Source organism: Megalobrama amblycephala, linkage group LG11, assembly GCF_018812025.1.
Source record: "Megalobrama amblycephala isolate DHTTF-2021 linkage group LG11, ASM1881202v1, whole genome shotgun sequence".
Taxonomy (NCBI): Eukaryota; Metazoa; Chordata; class Actinopteri; order Cypriniformes; family Xenocyprididae; genus Megalobrama; species Megalobrama amblycephala.
This window is the reverse complement of record NC_063054.1, coordinates 13,624,089-13,646,814: the sequence shown is the minus strand read 5'-3', so window position 1 is coordinate 13,646,814 and position 22,726 is coordinate 13,624,089. Positions and strand designations below refer to the sequence as shown.

Here is a 22,726-nt window from a genome sequence, read left to right as displayed (position 1 = left end):
ATGATGTTGAGTTATTCACTTATTATTAGGCTATTTGTTAATTAATAGTTAATCAAGTGAAAGAAATTACATTCAATTGGTTTTATTATGCACTAATGTGTTTTTGTACACATTATATAGTAAGCTATTCATACTTTGAATTAATATCATGCATATATACTTAGAATAATCATTTTCTGACAGTTTTGGGGAGACCCGATTTCGAGGGAGGATCTGATTTGTCATGACAACGGCAGTGTCCATCAGCAGTCATGGGCGGGGCCTGTACAATTTGACATCACATGAAATGAAATGAAAACATTTATTTTATGACACTGTTAAGGTTTTATGGGGATTAAAACAAGGAGTGGGTGGATTTTTATCATTATAAGGTGGTTGTGTACACACTGCCAAGTGCCAACACACATTTATGTTCAAACACTATGTAAAAGTGAATTTTTAATAGTTCCCCTTTAATGGCCAAAAATGTTGATATTTTCATGATGGGTATTGTCATATTTTGATCACTTTACAAGCTGAAAAAGCTAAGCAATGAACAAATAACTGAGACCTCCAGTGTTGCACATTACAGTCATAACCATTATCTATCTAAATCACATTATGAGGGCACTTGCCATTATCAAAAAGGCAGATCCTTTAGAAATGGAATCAAATGTTGATTCACTGAGTGTAATTTCCTGTAAATGTCATCGTGTTATACAGTAACAGCAAACAAACAGCTGTTTACAAACCTATTTTATTTCATGAGCAAACCCATTGTGCAAATGTGCAATTTTCTTCTTGATTTTAGAACAGCAGACTGCAGAAGAGCTCTACTATTTTGTTCAATAACAAACACACAGCTATGTCTTCAGTCTGCAGAGAGGAAGGAATACCACAGTACTGTTTAAACTGCTAGGGTTAACGGGTGGATTTTTAAATGTACAAAATCAATTGTATCACATAGTACCTCGTTAATCTTAGCCAAAAGATGGGAGGGTCAGCATCATTCACATCGAGAGAGAGAGAGAGAGAGAGAGAGAGAGAGAGAGAGAGAGAGAGAGAGAGATGGGGGAGTGTCATCATTCAGTGATTGTTTTTTTTTTTCCCCGGTCGCGGTAGAGCTCCTCTACGAATCCTGGAAATTATGTTTTGAAAAGAGTAATAAATACAGTGAACGGATACCGAAGAAAACTATTCGACTCATGGCACTGATTCCTCTGTCGACTTATAAGGTAATATCAAAAATCTTTGTCGCGTGAAAGACCACAAGCAAGGCATTCAGCACATTTGGAGGTCTGAATACATTTTTGCCTACTGCATAAAAATGCATGTTCCTGCACATAATTATGTTCTCTAAATCTGTATGAGAGCAGCGCGCCGTCACCACAGTAAATACGACACGATGTGCTCGTATAATGAATTATCAATCGATTAATGATTGCATACCAGGGGAAACTAACTGTACTTGATTTAAATTAGGAATCTATTCTGAATATATATTTTTATTTCTTTATTTTTTTGGACCATAGGAAATTTTAAACTCGTCTTTGTTTACATCATGTGCCTATTGCGAGTGCTGACTACTCAAATTGGAAACGGGTTTTCTTATTTCCCATTCAGATATCACTCATTAAGGTTATATGACGTGTTATGCGTAATTTCAAACACAATTATATAACTACAAGCAAAAAAAAAAAAAAAAAAAAAAAAGATAAATTTGAAAATATTCCTTACTTCCAATACTTTAACATTTAAATATTATTTTAAATCACACTTAAGTCTTTCTTAGGATCACAACAAACAGGCTATTCTTTCTCTTCCACAGAATTAGTCCCAGATCTCCATGTTTGCCTGACCAGCGGGAGACTACTGATTTTTGCTACAAAATGATGGTGATATGGGTTGTTGATGCTAAATGACATAACATTTATGGCTTGAAAGAAGATGGCAATGCCTCATGCAATGAACACCATTTTCCATTTTTCCATTTGCCATTCGGGAGGTATTCTAATGGAACTAGAATCCAAGGCTGTGTAGGTGTGGATTTGTCTTTGACATCATGGGTTGTGGAGGCTCCAGGACAGATGTATTGGAGCCAAGATATATGGAGAGCTGGACCAAAGAGACAGAGTCCACTTGGCTGACCAGCACAGATACAGATATACCTCTGTCCTCCATCCAGAGCATTCCCTCAGAAAACTCTTCAGAGGTGGGCTTCCCATCAGAGAAAACTGCCAACCTTGGTGAGAATGGACCGAGATCATACTTTGAGGCATACTTCTCATTTTTAAAAGCTTTTGAAATTTCAAAAATCTGTATTATGTCTTCATATTTAATTAGTCAAAATTCCAGTTTAACCAGTTAAAACCTTCATATGACATTTCCTTCCCAAATGGACAGGACAGTGTTGCGAGTCTGCTGTGCAATTCATTCAAGTAGGCCTCTTGTTGCCATGGCGATGGTTAAATCCCTTCAGTACAACAGTATGAGCAAGGATGAACACAATAAGCACTCCTTACCTCTTTGTGCAGAAGTGTTACACTTGGGGTAGCTACAGTGATTAAATGATAGTATTAAAATAAGCTGACAGCATATTATTAAAATAGATAAACAACATGGTATTGACTATGACTACTAGAGTTATTTTTCTAGGTCTTGTTATGTTTCAAAATTTTTAGCCCTGTTAGCTAGAAATCAGTATATACACAGATCAGGCATAACATAATGACCACCTTCCTAATATTGTGTTGGTTCCCCTTTTGCTGCTAAAATATCCCTGACCCGTCGAGGCATGGACTCCACTAGACCCCTGAAGGTGCTCTGTGGTATCTGGCACCAAGATGTTAGCAGGAGATCCTTTAAGTCCTGTAAGTTGCGAGGTGGGGCCTCCATGGATCAGACTTGTTTGTTCAACACATCCCACAGATGCTCAATTGGATTGAGATCTGGGGAATTTGGAGACCAAGTCAACACCTCAAACCCGTTGTGCTCCTCAAACCATTCCTGAACCATTTTTGCTTTGTGGCAGGACACATTATCCTGCAGAAAGAGGCCACAGCCACCAAGGAAAACTGTTTCCATGAAAGGGTGTACATGGACTGCAACAGTGCTTAGGTAGGTGGTACGTGTCAAAATAAGGTTTCAAGGTACCAAGGTTTCCCAGGAGAACATTGCCCAAAGCATCACACTGCCTCCGCCGGCTTGCCTTCTTCCCATAGTGCATCCTGGTGCCATGTGTTCCCCAGTTAAGCAATGCACACGCACCCAGCCATCCACGTGATGTAAAAAGAAAACATGATTCGTAAGACCAGACCACCGTCTTTCATTGCTCCGTGGTCCAGTTCTGATGCTCCCATGGCCACTGTTGGCGCTTTCGGCTGTGGACAGGGGTCAGCATGGGCACCCTGACTGGTCTGCGGCTATGTAGCCTCATACACAACAAACTGTGATGCACTGTGAATTCTGACACCTTTCTATCAGAACTAGCATTAACTTCTTGAGCAATTTGAGCTACAGTAGCTCGTCGGTTGGATCGGTCCAGCCTTCGTTCCCCACGTGCATCAATGAACCTTGGCCGCTGGTCCGAATTTTTTTTATGACGGCCGAAAGTTTCGGAGGCAGAGTGTAAACGTGATTGACACAACGTGACGTTGTATTTATTTTTTAACGTACGGTGTATATACATTTATTTAACGTGCAAAATTTTCTCTACGCAATCTCGGGTTTGGATGGACCCAATATTTCCTCTTTCTTTTTCTCTTTTTAAGAATAGAGAGGATGACTATAAATCATGCTCACTGCTTGAAGACTCCATTGTGTATTGTTTTGCGAATTTATTCGCAACGGATTCATTAAAGCGGAACTCAGTAAGATTTGCAAAGCTCCCCCTACAGGTTCCTTCAGTGAATCACACTGTCGTAAATACTCCAAGCGCAGCTCTGGACTACAACGACTACAACGCTCACAGCGCAGTAGTTTTGCAAATACAGTACAAGAAATCTCGATGGAGGTGGGTAATTTTTGAAATTGTCTTATAAAGTCATAATACATTGTTTTTAAATTACCGTAAAGCATTTTGTCACTCTCTCTCGATTGTGTCGGGTCGGCGCAGCTCAACTTGCAAGTGCAGTTTTTTGGCGTAGACGTGCCAGAGGGGGTTAGTGCACGCCTCAAACACACCACTACAAGTCAATTAACCACCGTAAGGACTTAGAAAACTATTTATGAAGGTAAAAAAAGTTACTTAGTTCTGCTTTAATACGCATCGGACTCAATGTGCAAGGTCTCTGTGCTGACGAATTTTTAGGATCACGAATACGAAAAAATGCATACGAATTTTTCCTGCTTCTAACACATTAACTTTGAAGACAAAAATGTTCACTTGCCCAATTTATCCCACCCACTAACAGCTGCCGTGATGAAGAGACAATCCGTGTTATTCACTTCACCTGTCAGTGGTCATAATGTTATGCCTGATCGGTGTATATAGGCTACATTTATTTAAACATATTTGAAAGAACAATCTTGTAATTTTATGTTTTTTTTTTCCTGTTATTTTTGATCAGATTAATACATTCCTGCTGAAAAAGTATTAATTTCTTTACTTTTTTCAAATCTTACTTATACCAAACTTTTGAATGGTTGTGTATCACTGTTTCCACAAATATATTATTCCGCAAAACTGTTTTAACAATATAAGAAATGATTTCTGAAGGATCATGTGGCACTGGAGTACTGATTCTGAAAATTCAGCTTTACTATCACAGGAATAAATTACATTTGAAAATATATTCAAATAGAAAACATTTTCTTTTAAATTCTAATGATGGATGGATGGATGGATATTTTATGGGTACTACCAGTATTTATATGTACCTCTTTCCAACTGATTGTGTAATATTTCTGGTATGATGATCACCATTACAGTGATTTTGTTAACAAAAGAATTAACTTCTATATTTCTATCTCATTTCATTAGATCTCTTTGATGATGGCCTGCCTGCTCCAGCTCAGGCATATCTGAAAGTGTGTTCTGCCATGTCTGAGGTGGGACTGAATGACATGAAAACCGGCACCACTCCTGCAATACTCTCTTCTCAAGAGCAGGAAGTGTTATCTTCTTCTGCTACCACAGTGCAGAGGAGAAGTGTGTTGCGAACTGAGGAAATTGTAAGTATTTTAATCCAAAGTAATGGTTGTATTTAGTACAATCTTCTGCACGTAGCATGTGTGAACAAGACACTGTAATATAAATCAGTGTTTCCAACCCTTTCTGTTTTATGTAGCCCTTCATCTACACCACACCTGAAATTATCGTTCATTTGATTAAAGTAGCCTTTATTACAGTAACTGACTTTATTAAAGTAATTGACTACAAACAATTGATTAGCGCATGAAAATAGACTCGTAGCTTCCGCTCACATCACACTTGAGCTTGTTTGGCTTTCACATTTTTTGACTGAAATGTTTATATGGCCTTTTGTTTAGGAAGAAATGTGATTGGCACTTAAAAATAAAGGTTCTTTTTGGCATCTATGGTTCAATAAAGAACCTTTAACATCAATTAAACCTTTCCTTGGCATAAAAGGTTCTTTGTAGTCGAAATAATCTTCACACTAAGAAAAACATGGTTCTTTTAAAAACTGTCCACTGAAAGGTTCATTGGGGAGATTGTAGGTTTCAGGAAATGTGTAAGCAACTGAGGGAAAACTGTAATAAAATGTTAAAAAGACTGGTAATTGTCTTGTCTGATAAACTTTAAATGTCATCTTTATTAGACCAAATGGCAGGACAACAGGATGTCCACCAAGCAAGTGACCATCACTGTGACTCAAAGTATACGGCAGGTGGACAAGAGCGGGAAGATCAAGGAGACATCGCAAACCACCTACGAGGTCATGAAACCGGCAGAAGGTCTGATGGACTCAGCACTTGACTCAGTGCCTCAATGAGGTGGATAAGCAAAAACTAGTGAAGATGTCATGGACCAAAGAAGTAAAAAGCAGGGATGACCTAAATGAAGAAGTTCATCAGTGCTTAATCAGTGATTAACGGCTTTCATTCAAGGGTCAATGAATTGTTTGTTTCATCATTCAGTTACATTTGACTTCTTTAATAATGTCTATTTTTATGTACATCTTTCCTCTGTAATGTTTTTGTCATAATGTTCTTTAATGTTTTTCATTTTCTGATGCCAACAAATATAATCTTAGTAAAAGCATCTACTGTACATACACTCAAAGCACAGGATAGATCAGGAAGGGCAATTGAGAGGTCGGCCTACTGAATGATTTTGTGAAATGTTTAAATCATTTAAAAACATAGGAACAACACAAGTGTTTTTAAAGAAGTTTTTCACAGTTGATGGATTGTTTCAATGTTGATTTTGGATTTGAAAATCAGGGCTCTTTTGTACATCCCATACACTTACTACCACACTAATGTTGCCTTTTTATGACAGTTATGCTTTTTTTTTTTCAAAGTGCAAACATTTGTTCAAAACCTAATTACAGTTTCTGTAGCAAGCTATCACTACTGTGAAACAGGTAAGAAGCTCCGTTCCATTATTCCAATACTGTTTGATACATCACTGCTTTACTGACTGGAAGATGCTATTTATTGAGTTATTAAATATTTATTGTGGTAAATTGGAAGAGCAAAACTTCTACTGTATCCTAACCTATTTCTTGGTGCAGTCTCAGAATTAATTGGTAACACTTTACAATACAAAGGTTCTATATCTTAACATTAATGCATTAGGTAAGATGAACTTACAATGAATACAATACTATTACATATACTATTACATTACAAGTCAAACTATTACTGTATTCTCATCTCTTTGATTTTATTTAATCATATTTTCAAAATGTATTTATTCAAATTCTTTAGAATCAGCTTTAATTTGATAATAATCAAATTAAAATTTAATCAGGTAAAAAGTATGAACAGTTAAAATACGGCTAGTTGCAGAACAAGCAAGCTTCAGTTAAAATGTATGAGGTTGGTTTACATTTTAAAAATAGATTTGTTAATGATAAATGTATAAATCTGGTTATTGTGTATTTAAAACATTTGGTTTAGTTTTATGAGTACATAAATCTTACACGTTACATAAATCTCATTCTTAATCGTTTCATTAATGTTTGACTGACAAATATGCATCACATTAGGTTTATTATATTAAAACGGTTTAATCCAAATCGTTGGAAATTTTATATGCATTTAAATCTTGAATATATTTTGGCCTAAAGTAGTTTATTAAAATGAACCTAAACTATCAATGAATATTTATAAATTAAAGGGGTAGTTCAACAAAAAATAAAAATGATCCCATAATTTACTCACCCTCAAACCATACTGTCTGTGAGTATATTCTTCTTTCAGCTGAACACAATCTGAGTTATATTTAAAAATATCCTGGCTCTTATCTAGTGAAACCATCGCTCATTTTCTGAAAAAAATTGAAAATTATATTAAGTAAGTTTTAACCAGAAATGCTCATCTTGAACTAGCTCTCTTCTTCTCCTCTATTAGAATTCCAGCAGTGTAGACACTGCTAAGCGTATTACTGCCCTCCACAGGTCAAAGTTTGAACTAATTGTTATATACTATTGAACTAGCATATTGCATATAAAAATGAGCGATGGTTTCACTAGATAAGACCCTTATTTCTCATCTGGGATCGTGTTGAACAATTTGAAGCTGCAGTGAAACTAATTTTGACCTTCAACTGTTTGGTGCCCATTGAAGTCTACTATAAGGAGAATAATCCTGGAATGTTTTCATCAAAAACTTTAATTTCTTTTTGACTGAAGAAAGAAAGACATGGACATATTGGATGACATGGGGGTGAGTAAATTATCAGGAAAGGTTTATTTAAAAGTGGACTAATCCTTTCAAGAGAGAGTCGAGTTCTGGTGGTAGGGTGACCTCTGACCCAACATATGACGTAGCTCCTCTTTTATTGAAATCCTGCAACATTTTTCTTTAAAACTTCTTGTTTTAGACTTCTAATTCGTTACCGGAATTTTGGTTTGTTTTATCCTCTGCGCTTCCATGTTCGTCACTGAGTTTATGCTACACCTATATCATATGTCAGAATTCAACTCTCTAGTGAATGCGAGGACGACCATTACAGGAATGATTACAGTTAAGTTATAAATACGGATATTTTTTTCTTACAAAAATGCATCGCTTCACTTCAGAAGGAAGGATGGATGGATGCAATTTTTTGGGCTTCGGATACCATTCACTCACATTATAAAGCTTGGAAGAGCCAGAATATTTTTTAATATAACTCTGATTGTGTTTGACTGAAAGAAGAAAGTCATATATACCTAGGATGGCTTGAGGGTAAGTAAATGATGGGATAATTTTCATTTTTCATTAAACTATTGTTAATGAATTGAACTTTACTGTAAAGTATTAGCAGTTAATCTATAGAATAATGTGGTTGTCAGTATATTTTTCATTTATTTTTGGGGTTAACAACATAAATAGGAATCTCATAAAGTTGAAATCAAAACCACCCACTGTAAAGGAATCTTTTGAGAGTGTCCACTGAACATTGAACAATCATTACAGAATTGTATAGCTCTTGTTTGGATTCCAAACCTTTTATTTATTTGTTTGTTTGTTTTATTGTTACCTAAAAAGTCCAAAGAATTGAGCTTAGAGTTTGCTATGCTTAGGAAAACCTTTATTGAGCATTACTGCAAAGCTAGTACATATATTCATATATACATACATATATAAAACACATACAAATGAATATATTTTTGGCAGAGCTGAGGTACAGATATTTAGTAGTCACAAAAGAGTAACGTCAAAATAAATATCACATGCAGCAGAAGAGAAACACTGGGTGAAATCATATTCACGCAGCACTGCAGAAGTACCATCAGCCTAGTGATCATCACGTGTCCTGAAGAGTATGAATTTGTCTCTCCTCATTATATTCAGTAAATCCTAACCTAAAACGTGGCTCCTCCCTCGCCATCCACTCATCTGCATTGAATTCTGGAAAGAAAAATGAAATCTCTCTCTTGGCTGATTCAACAGAATCTGAAAGAAAGAATATATGGCGATGTTGAATTAATATTTAGAATTGTTAAGAAATGAGTCTTTATTTTATGGAGATTTAGGACAGGAATGGGCAAACTGGCTAGTCACTGGGCACATAAAACTACATTTATGATTACACTAAAATTTTACGTAATACATGTTTAATTAATTAAAATATGTATTTATTTACCTTAATTCATAAAAAGGCGTTATATTATCATCATTAGGCACACAGCAGTCAAAAATCATTACAATACAAGTCTAACCTGGCAGCAATAGAAAAAACACTTCATTTTTTATTTTCATTAAAGGGATAATTCACCCAAAAAGGAAAATTTGATGTTTATCTGCTTACCCCCAGGGCATCCAAGATGTAGGTGACTTTGTTTCTTCAGAAGAACACAAATGATGATTTTTATGGCAACGCATGGCAATGGTAACAAAATCTATGAGAGTAAAAAAAACATGCACAGACAAATCCAAATTAACCCTGCGGCTCGTGGCGACACATTGATGTCCTAAGACACGAAACGATCGGTTTGTGCGAGAAACCCAACAGTATTTATATCGTTTTTTTACTTCTAATACACCACTATGTCCAACTGCCTTGAGCGCGCGCACGTGAGGTGTGTACGTGCTGGCGTAGTTTAAACATGGAGTCTGTAGTACAACAGTTGTTATACAAATGGAAGTAAACCACTAAAAAACATGGATTTATTACATCAAAACTTCATTTTATTTTGTTACTTTTCGTAAGGGCAGCTTTACAAATAAAAAGGACAAGTACAAAGATCTTGTTCACATACCTCAGTTGGATGTGGAAAAACCATAGGCACAGCTGATGGTTTAAGTTAGGGCTGGGCGATATATCGCATGCGATTGTCACGCGCATTTCGTCAGTAAAGCTGGTTCCCTGATGACCGTAGATCACTGACAAGCCACGCAATATCACGTTCATTATCGAAGGCGATTCATCTGCGATATGAACACAATACTGCGTGGCTTGTCAGTGATCTACGGTTCTGTCTATTAAATGGCGCTCCATTTGAAAGCAAGTGATGGCGATTTAGTGGTAATCAGGGAACCGGCTTTACTGACGAAATGCGCGTGACAATCGCATGCGATATATCGCCCAGCCCTAGTTTAAGTCGTACGTGATCCTCTCCTGGGTATGTAAAATCACCAAGGGAAAAATGATCGCTCAGACCCTCAACAACTTTAGTACGTTAATGGGTGTGTTGACATCCAGCCGAAGAGCAATCAACCATAACTTCAGGCGAGCAGGCTCAGAAGTTGGGAATAAGTTGAAAGTCATCACTCCCGAATGAGTTTGCGTGAGACAACGTAATCTTTTATTTTTAAGTCGGTTTGAACAATCCAGATAAGCGCAAGCAAGTGCGATTTTGATTAGCTGTCGTACCTACGTTTGTGCACTGTGTAAATAATGAGTGACGTATACGCACGAGAGATCACTTCCGGCGTTTGCGTAAACTACGCCAGAGCGCGTACACACCTCACGCACCGGATGCCATGTGCGCGCTCAAGGCAGTTGGACATAGTGGTGTTTTAGAGGTAAAAAATTATATAAATACTGTTCGGTTTCTCGCACAAACCAATCGTTTCGTGTCTTAGGACATCAATGTGTCGTCACGAGCCGCAGGGTTAATTTGGATTTGTCTGTGCATGATTTTTTTACTCTCATAGATTTTGTTACCATTGCCATGCGTTATACGACTGACAGACCGCAACGATTGGAGTTAAAAATCATCATTTGTGTTCTACTGAAGAAACAAAGTCACCTCAAAACAAAATTATTTGTTTTCTCTTTATTCATTAACATGCATAATATCAGCATCATATGCATACATGCAGTTATAATCGTCATTACAATTTAAGTCTAATCATAGCAGGTAAAACCTGAAAGCCAAAGAAAGAAAACATCTATATTTTTTACTTAATATTACTTTTAAATACTATGGTAATGCATAAATGAGTCCTACCTGTTGTGACATTCCCTTCTCTGCCTTCTCTTATAAAATAACCCTTTTATCACAGTAAAATCTACATATCGTTCACATCAAATGTATTGTTTAGCGTAAATCATGTTAAAGATTAGCGTACAGGCAGTCGATTCATTAAATGATAAGCTGTTTCCTCACAAAAGTGGTTTATTCAGTGTAGTGAAGCCTCTTCTCCATTGACATCCATTTTAAAAAAATGGCCTCTTATCTCTTTCCCTGCATACCTCAGCATTTGCAAGCATTATTCTTTTTTTTGCTAACCTTGCCTTGGCTTAAAGTGGGTTTGCTTGTGTTTGATAAGGGTTGGAGCTGAACTTTGCAGGAAGGCAGATCTCCAGAAACAGGATTGGGCACCCCAGATCTAGTCTATTCAGCTAGTTAACTACTCAGTTCTGAAAATCTTCATCATAACAGGTCAATGTAACTCTACCTGAACCATGAGTGGTGTTTCTGGTGTCAGTCAACCCGTACTGGCCTCGAAGGGTGTCTGGTGAAGTGAAACGAGCTCTAAACACTTTTGTTGGACCCATCATCCCCCTCCAGTGAGTGATAGCATCTTCCCTGGCTAGGATGTACGCTCTCATTGGGCCACTATTGTGGGAATAAGAGTTCATGTAAACAGCAGGATTAAACAGAGAGCTGTGACAACCTTGTCTTTGCCTAGATAAACAGAATTGAATCCAAACAGGAAAGTGTGATAATTTCTTACATGACGTCAATCGTACATACAGCCAAGATGAGTACTTGACTTAGTGGCAATGTTGGCACACAAATGGAATAATCAGCTGCTTATTTTTAAATTACTCTGATGTAGACTAAAAAACGTGTGCTGCACTAATGTTTTATCTTCCACAGACAAAGAAATGTTCTGAGGACAGGGTGCCATGGTAACGTCGGTCTCGTCTCACTGTCCAAACAGGATCAACCGCTACATTAACAACGAGCATTGATGTCCCTCTCCACAGATCATATATCTGCATTAATTATTCCCCTCAAAGGAAAGAGGGGTAGTACAGCATTCAGCTTCAGTAGTTTGGGGTCGATAAGAATTTTTTTTGAAAGAATGTTTTATGAGAGAATTCTCTTATGTTCACCAAGGCTGTGTTATTATAGTAAAAACAGTAATATTGTGATATATTATTACAATTTAAAATAACTGTTCTCTATTTTAATATGTATTCCTGAATTTTCAGCATCATTACTCCAGTCTTTAGTGTCATATGATGCTTCAGAAGTCATTCTAATATGTTGATTTGGTGCTCAAGGAACATTTATTATTATTATCAATGATGCTTAAATTTGAGTTCAAAAGAATAGCATTTATTTGAAATTGAAGTCTTTTATAAGATTATAAATGTGTTTATTGTCATTGAAAGTAATAATTTCTTTAAATGTACTGACCCCACATTTGAATTGTAGTGTATGTGTAAATATTCAGGTAGAACAACAACAAAAAAGCTATATAAAGAAGATCTTTTCATTCTTTCTTAATGCAGTGACTTAAAACTCAATGTCTTAGATGAAACATTTCTATGAACCTGTAGGATAATCAATTCATGGGGTAATTTGGGGAAATTGATTTCTGAAGATTCAAGACTCGTGAAGCTACAAGCAGTTACATGGTTAACCTTTGACCTCCATAACTGCATGTTCAGTCAAATAACAAACAATATCAATAATTTCTATTCAGTTGTTCCTATTCCCAGTGTTGTAAACAGGTTTTACCATGAACTTATTCATGAAAGAGCTGAAATGTTAACAATGTATACACATAACAGCATACTGAATTCTCAACCTCTAAATATGTGTGCAACAGAATAGATGAAACTCAATAGAAAAAGAAACATGTTCACTATTCACACGAAACCATGACCTAAGACATCAACAGAAGTCTGGCTAACCTGAGCCGAGCAAATCATGCAGGAAAGCAGAAGTAGCATACTTATTATAGTTAACTAAATCTAAAATCATAAATAAAAAACATTTTTGTTACTTGAAATAAAATTAATGTTAAAGGATTAGTCTACTTTCAAATAAAAATTTCCTGATAATTTACTCACCCCCATATCATCCAAGATGTCCATGTCCTTCTTTCTTCAGTCGAAAAGAAATTAAGGATTTTGATGAAAACATTCCAGGATTATTCTCCTTATAATGGACTTCACTGGACTCCACTGTTGAAGGTCAAAATTACAGTTTCAGTGCAGTTTCAAAGGGCTTTAAATGATACCAGACGAGGAATAAGGGTCTTATCTAGCGAAACGATCGGTCATTTTCTTTGAAAAAAATACAACTGTATATGCTTTATAAACACAAATGATCACCTTGCAAGTAGTGCCGCCTTCCGTGTTCTTCAAAAAGCTTACGCTGTATGTCCTACACCTACCCTATTCAACTTACTGACGGCGCATTTGTTCCGTAAGTTCAATAGGAAAGGTGTAAGACAAACAGTGGTAAGCTTTTTGAAGAATACGGAAAGTGGAATGGTGGAAGCACTTGCAAGGCGATCATTTGTGTTTATAAAGCATATACATTTGTATTATTTTTTAGAAAATGACCAATCGTTTCACTAGATAAGACCCTTATTCCTCGTCTGGTATCATTTAAAGCCCTTTGAAGCTGCTCTGAAACTGTAATTTTGACCTTCAACAGTGGAGTCCAGTGAAGTCCACTATAAGGAGAATAATCCTGGAATGTTTTCATCAAAAACCTTAATTTCTTTTCGACTGAAGAAAGAAAGACATGAACATCTTGGATGACATGGGAGTAAGTAAATTATGAGGAAAATTTTATTTGAACGTGAACTAATCCTTTAAGTGAAATAAAATATAAGAATACTTATTTTATATCAGCTAGTTGCCAAAACAACATTTCTCATTTTCATTTAGTTTAACTTGATGCACTAAAATAACAAAACTAAAACTGTAATAAAAATGAATAAAAAACTATTTAGACATATTAAAAAACAATACCATTTAAAAATGACAAAACAAACAAAATTACTAAAACGTTCTATATATTTATATATATATATATATATATATATATATATATATACATACAGTACAGTCCAAAAGTTTGGAACCACTAAGATTTTTAATGTTTTTAAAAGAAGTTTCGTCTGCTCACCAAGGCTACATTTATTTAATTAAAAATACAGTAAAAACAGTAAAATATATATATATATATATATATATATATATATATATATATATATATATATATATATAAATAGTATCTTAATGATAATACTGAGAAGTAGCTTTTGTAAAGAGGCCTGGGGTGAATTTCCCGAAAGCATCGTTGGTGAACCATGGTCGTAAGTCCCATTGAACTCTATTGGTAACGACCGAACTTGCGACCATAGTTTGCTTCGGGAAACGCACCCCTGGGCCAGAAATCCTCCTAACTGATGTATAGAGTTTATCAACAGAATTTGTTTGTCTGAAGTCATATGTATTTGCCACAGAAGGATCAGCCACTGAATACTTAAACCCAAAAATACTGAATGCTGTGTATTTTATAAAACACACAAAAGATTTGTTTTTATATCATTTAATGATCATTTGTGGTTTTTATTACTATAACTTATAGTTTTAAATTAATTAATCAATACATAGAAATTATTGTCCACAAACCTGTATAAATAGTCTTTAAGTTGCATTGTAGGCACTTTTATGGTTAGTGAGAAAATGATGATAAACATTTACCTTGACATGAATTCAACCAGTCTTTGATAGAAAAATCGTCCTGTAAAATAAAAAAACAGGGATGATGACAAAACAAACTGCTGACTGTTTTAATTTATCTTTTGATCAGTTTATCTACTAGGAATGAACCAGCAAGGGTGATGCGGTTTATGCAGGCAGATTTTTGCTGCAATCTGTTAATATGGTCTGGGCAAGCTTTTGCACAGATAATACAGACATCTGAATGCGAGGCAGCTGCTTTTCTTTGGATACAGGGTATGATAAGCTGAGACTGAGTAACATGTTCTCTCTCCACATGCTGTCTCAACATTATATCTCCAGGTTGTGTGAAGCCTTTACCATGACTCACCCTGTTTATAATCACGCACCACATAGACACCCACCCACACATGTACTTAACCATTCAATCTGTTACAAACACAGACCATTTTCATTCATGCAGTGTATTTCAGAGAAAGAAAGATCCATTTCTACCTGCATGTTCAGCATAAAACTTTTCTGAATCTTCTGTCCTCCACATCAGATCTTTCTTTCTGATTATAATGAAGTTTTCGAGAATCTTCTGATGAAGAGCCTGAAATTAAAAGAAACAAAATATTAATATGTTTCTGTGCTCCAATGGCCATCTGCACTTCTTTAAAGGATTAATTCACTTCTGACTGAAAAATGTATATCATTTATTTTAGAAAATGACCAATCGTTTCACTAGATAAGACCCTTATTCCTTGGCTGGGATCGTGTAGTGCCCTTTGAAGCTGCACTGAAACTGCAATTTGGACCTTCAACCCGTTGTACCCCAGTGAAGTCCATTATATGGAGAAAAATCCTGGAATGTTTTCCTCAAAAACCTTAATTTCTTTTCAACTGGAGAAAAAGAGACATGAACATCTTGGATGTCATGGAGGTGAGTAAATTATTAGGAAATTTTAATTCTGAAGTGAACTAATCCTTTAAACCAAAACTCATTGTTGGTGGTTAAACAATTTTATGCTAATGGAAGTCTGTTGCAGTTTTGCTGTAGGCTTTTCATTTCATCTTTTCCCTCAACAAATAGATGACAAAGGATCACAGCAAAAATTGAGGAAAAAAAAAAAAAAAAAAAAAAAAGAGTTAATTAAGAGTTTTAATCAACCAGAAAAAAACAAGGGTACAGGCTGAGTGATGAAAGTACATCAGTACATAATGAAAACACAAACTTTTAATTTAGAATCCGCTGGTGTAAATTAAAGCAGTCCAGGCTTTAGTTTTCAAACCACGCTGCATGAGGAAATTGTCGCTAATTAAAGGCACCTTTATCTCTTTGAAGCAACACACAGCGGAAATTAAATCAGGCGAGACGTTGGCTTGTTTTAATAGTAAAGACAAAGTATTATGTAGCCTTAAGCCTTCACATATGAGTTACATGCCATCCATCTTTATTCATTAAAATAGTAACATTCAGCAGAATGGAAAGACAAGTGTTAGCTATCATACTTTTTTTTTTAAAGAAGGATAAATAACTATATGGGGTAGGCCAAGGATTCCCAACTTTTTTGTCAGCTGAAACTCTGACCTAAAATATTAACAAAGTTCCTCCTGAGATTTATGGATTTATTTAAAAAATGTATACAATATTTCAATAATTTTTGCATTTTAGTTAATGGTTGGTCACATGACATGCAGGTAAACATAAAATATGTTAATCTTTCTGATTGTTTTATTTTTATTGTTTTTATTTTTATATTTTTTCATTTATTTAAATCTGTATTAATCAATTCATTATGAGCTTTTTGTAAACCCCAGTTTGGGGAACCCTGGGGTAAGCTATCATGAAGGAACAGACAAATTACAGGCTTTTCAATAAATTTAAAACAGTGAAACAATTATGGAACATATGGTAAAAGATAACACGCAGAACTATCAAACAACCATTTGGTCAATGTATTTAAAGTTTACCCAAAATAAAAAAATGAAAATTCTGTTATTTACTCACCCTCATGTCTTTTCAAAACCCAAATGACATTCCTTCTTTTGTGGAACATAAAAGAAGATATTTTGTCTTAATTGTTTTTGTTCATAGGTTACCAAAACCAAAAAAATCTAAATATATTTTGTTGTTTAGCAGAAGAAAGTCAGTCATGTTTGGAACCACATGAGGGTGAGTAATTAAAGGGTTAGTTCACCCAAAAATGAAAATTCTGTCATTTATTACTCACCCTCATGCCGTTCCACACCTGTAAGACCTTCGTTAATCTTCGAAAGACTAATTAAGATATTTTTGTTGAAATCCGATGGCTGAGTGAGGCCTCCATAGGGAGCAATGACACTTCCTCTCTCAAGATCCATTAATGTACTAAAAACATATTTAAATCAGTTCATGTGAGTACAGTGGACTTATTTAGTGATGGCCGATTTCAAAACACTGCTTCAGGAAGCTTCGGAGCATAATGAATCAGCATATTGAATCATGATTCGGATCATGTGTCAAACTGCCAAACTGCTGAAATCACGTGACTTTGGCGCTCCGAACAGCAGATTCGACACGCTGATTCATAACGCTCCGAAGCTTCATGATGCAGTGTTTTGAAATTGGCCATCACTATACAAGTCGTTATTTTGTTTTTTTGGCGCATCAAAAATATTCTCGTCGCTTTATAATATTAATATTGAACCACTGTACTCACATGAACCGATTTAAATATGTTTTTAGTACCTTTATGGATCTTGAGAGAGGAAATGTCATTGCTCCTTATGAAGGCCTCACGGAGCCATCGGATTTCAACAAAAATATCTTAATTTGTGTTCCGAAGATTAACGAAGGTCTTACAGGTGTGGAACGGCATGAGGGTGAGTAAGATATGACAGAATTTTCATTTTTGGGTGAACTAACTCCTTTAATGACGATGATGGCATTTCCATTACCACAAACAAAAAAAAAGAAACGTCCTCTCATATTCAACTGCTTTTTTTTAAACAAATTTTTTAACGTGTAAATATCTGTATGAACATAAAAAGATCAACATCTGAGATATAAACTGAATACGTTTCACAGACATGAACAAAGTTTCAATATAAAAAGTAGCAGTCAGTATTTGGTGTGTCCACCAGCTGCTTTAAGTGCTACAGTGAATCTCATCCTCACGGATTGCAGCAGATTTGCCAGTTCTTACTCTTGAGATGTTACCCCACTCGTCCACCAAGGCATTTCTTGAACATGTCTGGGGCGAACTATGGTTATGTGTGATTTGGCACTGCAAAGATGATCCTTCTTGTCTCCCTATAGCAGTGTCTTAGGTGTCTTACATTATGGGAGTCATTCTACGAAACGGGTGCTATTTCCACTTTGCATTTTTTTAAACAAACCTACAACTTGAAATATATCTTAATCCTCCAAAAAACATATTTTCCCACCTCAGACACTAAATCTTTATTAATATTATCCTTTTTATTCAGGCAAGGAAGCCATTCCTGTACCACCCCGTCACGGACAATATGCATGCCATTGGAGTAGTAAAACAAGAAATAGATTTTTAAAATCTAATGTTTTCCTAATAGTAAAATGTCCCTTTTTGGAAACCATCAATAGAAAGTCTGTAATTTAATATATTTTTTTATTATTCTTAGATTTTTAATCTTGAAATATGAATTTGACATTTCAATGGCCTCATTGTTTGTACTGAAAAAATGAATTCACTTAAAGTTAGTAAGTCAAATTGTGGGACGTGCACAAATCATAAAATATTTACCAAAAAAAAGGTTTATTGTGAATAAATATATCTTATGTAAACAGGGACACACATATAATCCTGAAAATAGTATATGTTTGAAAATATAACTTATTTGGTGATATTTTTGATGCAACTGTCATGTTGGTTAACACAGACATGTGAAATTGGCTATGTAATAATGAAAAATTATTAAAAATAGAATGCTAATCTTCAAAAAAAAGCATTTTATCATATATCATGTTAAAAATAACACTTGAATTAATAACTTTCAGCTTTGGAAACAGACTTTGGGACATTTTTTGTGCCTTATGCATCTGATCAAACGTTGCAGACCCAAATGGCACCCGTTTCGTAGAATGACTCATGGACATTGCAGTTTATTTTTCCTGGTGAGTCAGTAGAAAGTTCCCTTTAGAATCCCAAGTTGTCTTAAGAACTGTTCCACAGGTGAATGTGCAAAAATTGTTTATGGTTCATTCAATAAGTATGAAAGGCATTGTTTAAACCCTTTCCAACAAAGATATTTGAAGCTTATTTGAATTTTACAAAATTATCTTTAATCCTGGAACAGGGACGTTTCTTTCTCTTTTTTTCCCCTGAGTTTAGTTTGTTGCCATTGAATTTTTCATTAATTATTTATATAATCAGACAGCTGTCCATTAGAACAGGTGTAATGTCATCATCTCACCTCCAGAATGAGCGGATGGGCCACAGCATCTGGTTTGACGACCGCGAGGGTGAGCTGCAGTGCCTTCACACACCGCATGCCTTCAATTTCCTGATTTCATTTCTACTAAAAGGCATTAATGGACTTATATCTTCCCTTTTGTCTCCGGATCGACCAGATGAATATTTATACACTAACCAGCAGATCACACACGAATGCTCGTGAACATTTCACAGCACAGACCAATAATGCGTGGTACAACAAGATAAATGAACTGATACAATATACGCGATCCACCAAAATAAACGTTCGATAGATGAGTTGGTGGTTAAATCGGTTTTCAAACTGAATACAGCTCGAAAAACAGCTTAATTTATAAACTACGTGCTCCGTGCTGTGGGTTGTATGGGCGCCGCCATCTTGCCCGGTAGTAAACAAAGGAAGTAACAGAGCGCGCAGCAAGTTCTCATGAAAAGTCACCCTGTCTGATATTAACATGCTTTGTTGTCAATAAATTTACAAATAACCAACACAATAGCTAATATTCGATTTTTTAAACAAAATAAACAGTACCTCAAACAAAAAGCTTTTTTTATATATATCTATGCTTGTTTAAAGACATCTTAATATTAAAAGCATGGTTCAATTCCAATAAATATTGGGATCTCAAATAAGCTCTAAGAGTAAATTGTTAAATTATACATTGTTTCAGCAGTTAAAAAACAAATTTGGGTCACTTTTCATACAGCTGATACTTTTTTAATTCAAAGAGGAATAGCAGAAGAACAAATAATGTTGAAACTAACTTGTGTGCCTTTTTCACTACAAAATTATGTGCCCTTTTATGTTTAAAAAAGTTTGTCTTTGTAAGTGCAGGATCTGACATCAAGTTTTTTAGACAACGCTGAATGATGCATTAAATTCATTTGATGACAATTGTTGTGAATTATTTTCTTAACACTGATGTGGCTACACCACATTTAGTTTTTATTGTCACATGTCACAGCTCCTGCAGTAAATAGACCCTTAATGTAGAGTCCTTGGTTTTCACACACCTGTTATCTTTTGTTCATTTGTCAGTCGGTGTAATTATGCCATTTTTGACCTAGTTACCCCAACTTTACCCTGACCACCACCATGGCTCACACGTTCATTCAGTGGCCCTTTTTTTAATGAGTTTGCTAACACCAGTTGAACCAACACATCCCATTTTGACACCCTGTCTGTTTCATGTAGGTCTTTTAAGGAGTGACAGGATGGGGTCAGAGGTGCATTTCCTGTCGTATGACCATTTGGTCTGCTTTTCAATAATATCTAGCCTTCAGTTACTAAAATTGTAGCCTACTTGTGATTGGAAAAATGCATGTGAAAGAGTCCAAAAGCTAGTCAGAGTTATATATATATACACACTGCCCTCCAAAAAAATTGGAAACACCCTTGGCAAAGTATGGTTTTAGACGATATCAGCATGAATCCTTATCATTTTTTGGTGCAAATACATTAAAGTAACTTGACATTATCATTGATCATAATCATTTTCATTTTGATTACATAATAATGGCAATATATACATGTCAAAGTCAGACATGCCCCTTTGCTAGCTGTGATCCCTGGTTACTGGTTTAAACTTGGCCCAGGTTTGTAAAAGATTTTTGGGTCAGCACACCTTAATAGCTTCAACAATTGATTGCCAATTAAGTTTAGAATACAATGAACCAATAAGAACCCAGTTTAGGTCAGATAGCTGCTAATGGTGGATATTTTGATGAATCGAAAACTGTTTATGTAATAAAATATGTTTTCATAGTTTGTGTTGTCCCTTATCAGTGCAAAATGATCACAATTTAAAAAGGATTCATGTCAATATTGTCCAAAACCCCACTTTTCTAGGGCATTTCCAAACTTTTGGAGGGCAGTGTATACATTACTTCACAGCAAATCACATACTGAGACAGAAATGTTTCTCACAGGAAAAGTAAATTAACATAATACAAAATTTCTTCAAAGAATCATTTTGAGCATCTTTGTGGGACAGGGAATAAGCTGTTTATTTCTCAATTGCTAGCACCTGTTTTGACATCTACTGACATGCAAGTGTCCTTTGACCTTTTCTATTCCCATGCTTCACAGAGCAGCACCAGACTCTCACAGACAGCTGTGTCAACCTCAGCGGGAGCAACTGTCATACCTAAGGAAGGACAACGCTTTTAAAACTGAAGAATTATGGTGTGCCTTGGTGTGTATTGATGTCTTTCACATTAGACAAGATGCACTACCCTGAAATCACATGTATTATAAAACAATGCATTTCTGTCATCATTATTCATTATTCATATTATTCTAAAATTACTTTCTTCTGTAGAACAGTACATTCTATTTATTTAAATAAGTGTTTTGTCCTTGCAATAAAAAAATCAGTGCAATTCAAAACAACATTGGACCCTTATTGACTTTTTATTGTATACAAAAAAAACAGACCTTATAAATTGCTGAAGAACAGAGGTTTAACTCAAAACATGAACGAACATAGTGATATTTCTTTAAAAAATGTAATAAACTGTATTATTATTGTCATTTTTACTTTACATTCTACTGTACAGTAGTAATATATTTCTGTCAAAAAATTCTTCAGTTAAACCAAACTAAGTTATCCTACATGGGACCGAGAATGAGTTGAAAACCTTTAGCCTTCATCTGTCAAAAAACCTCTCGAGTAAGCGAATTATTTGTCAACAGTAGTAATGTGTGTGCATACTGTAAAAACTCTGGTTAAATGTTTAATAAGCTCCATTCAATATCATTGATTCTCTAATTAGAGCAGAAATGTAACCCAAAAGGATTATGTCTAGCTACTGGTTATCTATGGCTATCCGCTTCAAGTCCTGTGCTGTGCATCTGTGTCCTGGGAATCAGCTGTTTAAATTGCACTGCCTGAAAAATTAGATGTCAGCCTCCGGAAAAAGAGAGAGCTATATAACCTCTTAGAATAAACTTGGATGCTGCTGGCCAAATGCTAGTGACAGAGAGGAACAAAGTTATTAGCACTGTGGGGCCCATTTTGACTGCCAGTATTAAAAATAAATCGAGCGGTCGGATTTGGAGCTTACGTTCTCCTCAAACACTGAGCATTCTCTCACTCTCTCATTCTCTTTTTTCCCGTTGACCCAATTGAGCACTGGCTTTGTATTGTTTCCGTAGTGCATTATAGACACACCCTTACAATTGTTTCACAGCTTCCATTGGATTAGCTATTGAAAATGACAACCAAACATGGTGGATTTTTTCAATTTGTTTTTATTTTTAAAATGGAATCAAAACCAAGAGTTCATTTAAACAGTAAAACATTTAGGATTATGGGAAATTACAGCAGCTTCATAGCTTTAGAAGCAAAAACATCTTCACTGACAGGTGTATAATGACCTGACGGCACATGTTGTAATCCTCAGTAATGATGAAGATGGAAACGTCTAATTTGTTACTGTCATGTGCAGCCACAGGAAACAGTAATTGTTGAGCATGCATGGTGCTATTCCTGAGAAGAGCAATGGTGCTGGCTATTTGTGGTGGTTTAAT

The 22,726-nt window shown here is 35.5% G+C and overlaps 2 protein-coding genes across 3 annotated transcripts; one reads left to right on the top strand and one right to left on the bottom strand.

The window, feature by feature from the left end:
- The first annotated feature begins 849 nt into the window (after positions 1 to 849).
- Positions 850 to 6,018, top strand: baalcb (BAALC binder of MAP3K1 and KLF4 b). 2 transcript variants are annotated; one of them, XM_048206237.1, is made up of 5 exons: positions 850 to 1,214; positions 1,808 to 1,874; positions 1,985 to 2,225; positions 4,961 to 5,151; positions 5,760 to 6,018. In XM_048206237.1, exons 3-5 carry the CDS (start codon positions 2,042 to 2,044, stop codon positions 5,931 to 5,933), a joined length of 549 nt encoding a protein of 182 aa, XP_048062194.1. In that variant the 5' UTR covers positions 850 to 1,214; positions 1,808 to 1,874; positions 1,985 to 2,041; the 3' UTR covers positions 5,934 to 6,018. The 2 variants fall into 2 exon arrangements, with proteins under 2 accessions (XP_048062194.1, XP_048062196.1); XM_048206239.1 differs by having other exon boundaries at positions 852 to 1,214; positions 1,808 to 2,225; positions 4,961 to 5,017; positions 5,051 to 5,151.
- Positions 6,019 to 8,666: 2,648 nt separating this feature from the next.
- Positions 8,667 to 19,626, bottom strand: nme6 (NME/NM23 nucleoside diphosphate kinase 6). The gene is made up of 5 exons (XM_048206236.1): positions 19,175 to 19,626; positions 15,254 to 15,353; positions 14,780 to 14,819; positions 11,500 to 11,660; positions 8,667 to 9,048 (listed from the first exon to the last, which is right to left on the bottom strand). The coding sequence occupies exons 1-5, from the start codon at positions 19,250 to 19,252 to the stop codon at positions 8,900 to 8,902; spliced, it is 528 nt and encodes a 175-aa protein (XP_048062193.1). The 5' UTR covers positions 19,253 to 19,626; the 3' UTR covers positions 8,667 to 8,899.
- Between the last annotated feature and the right edge of the window lie 3,100 nt (positions 19,627 to 22,726).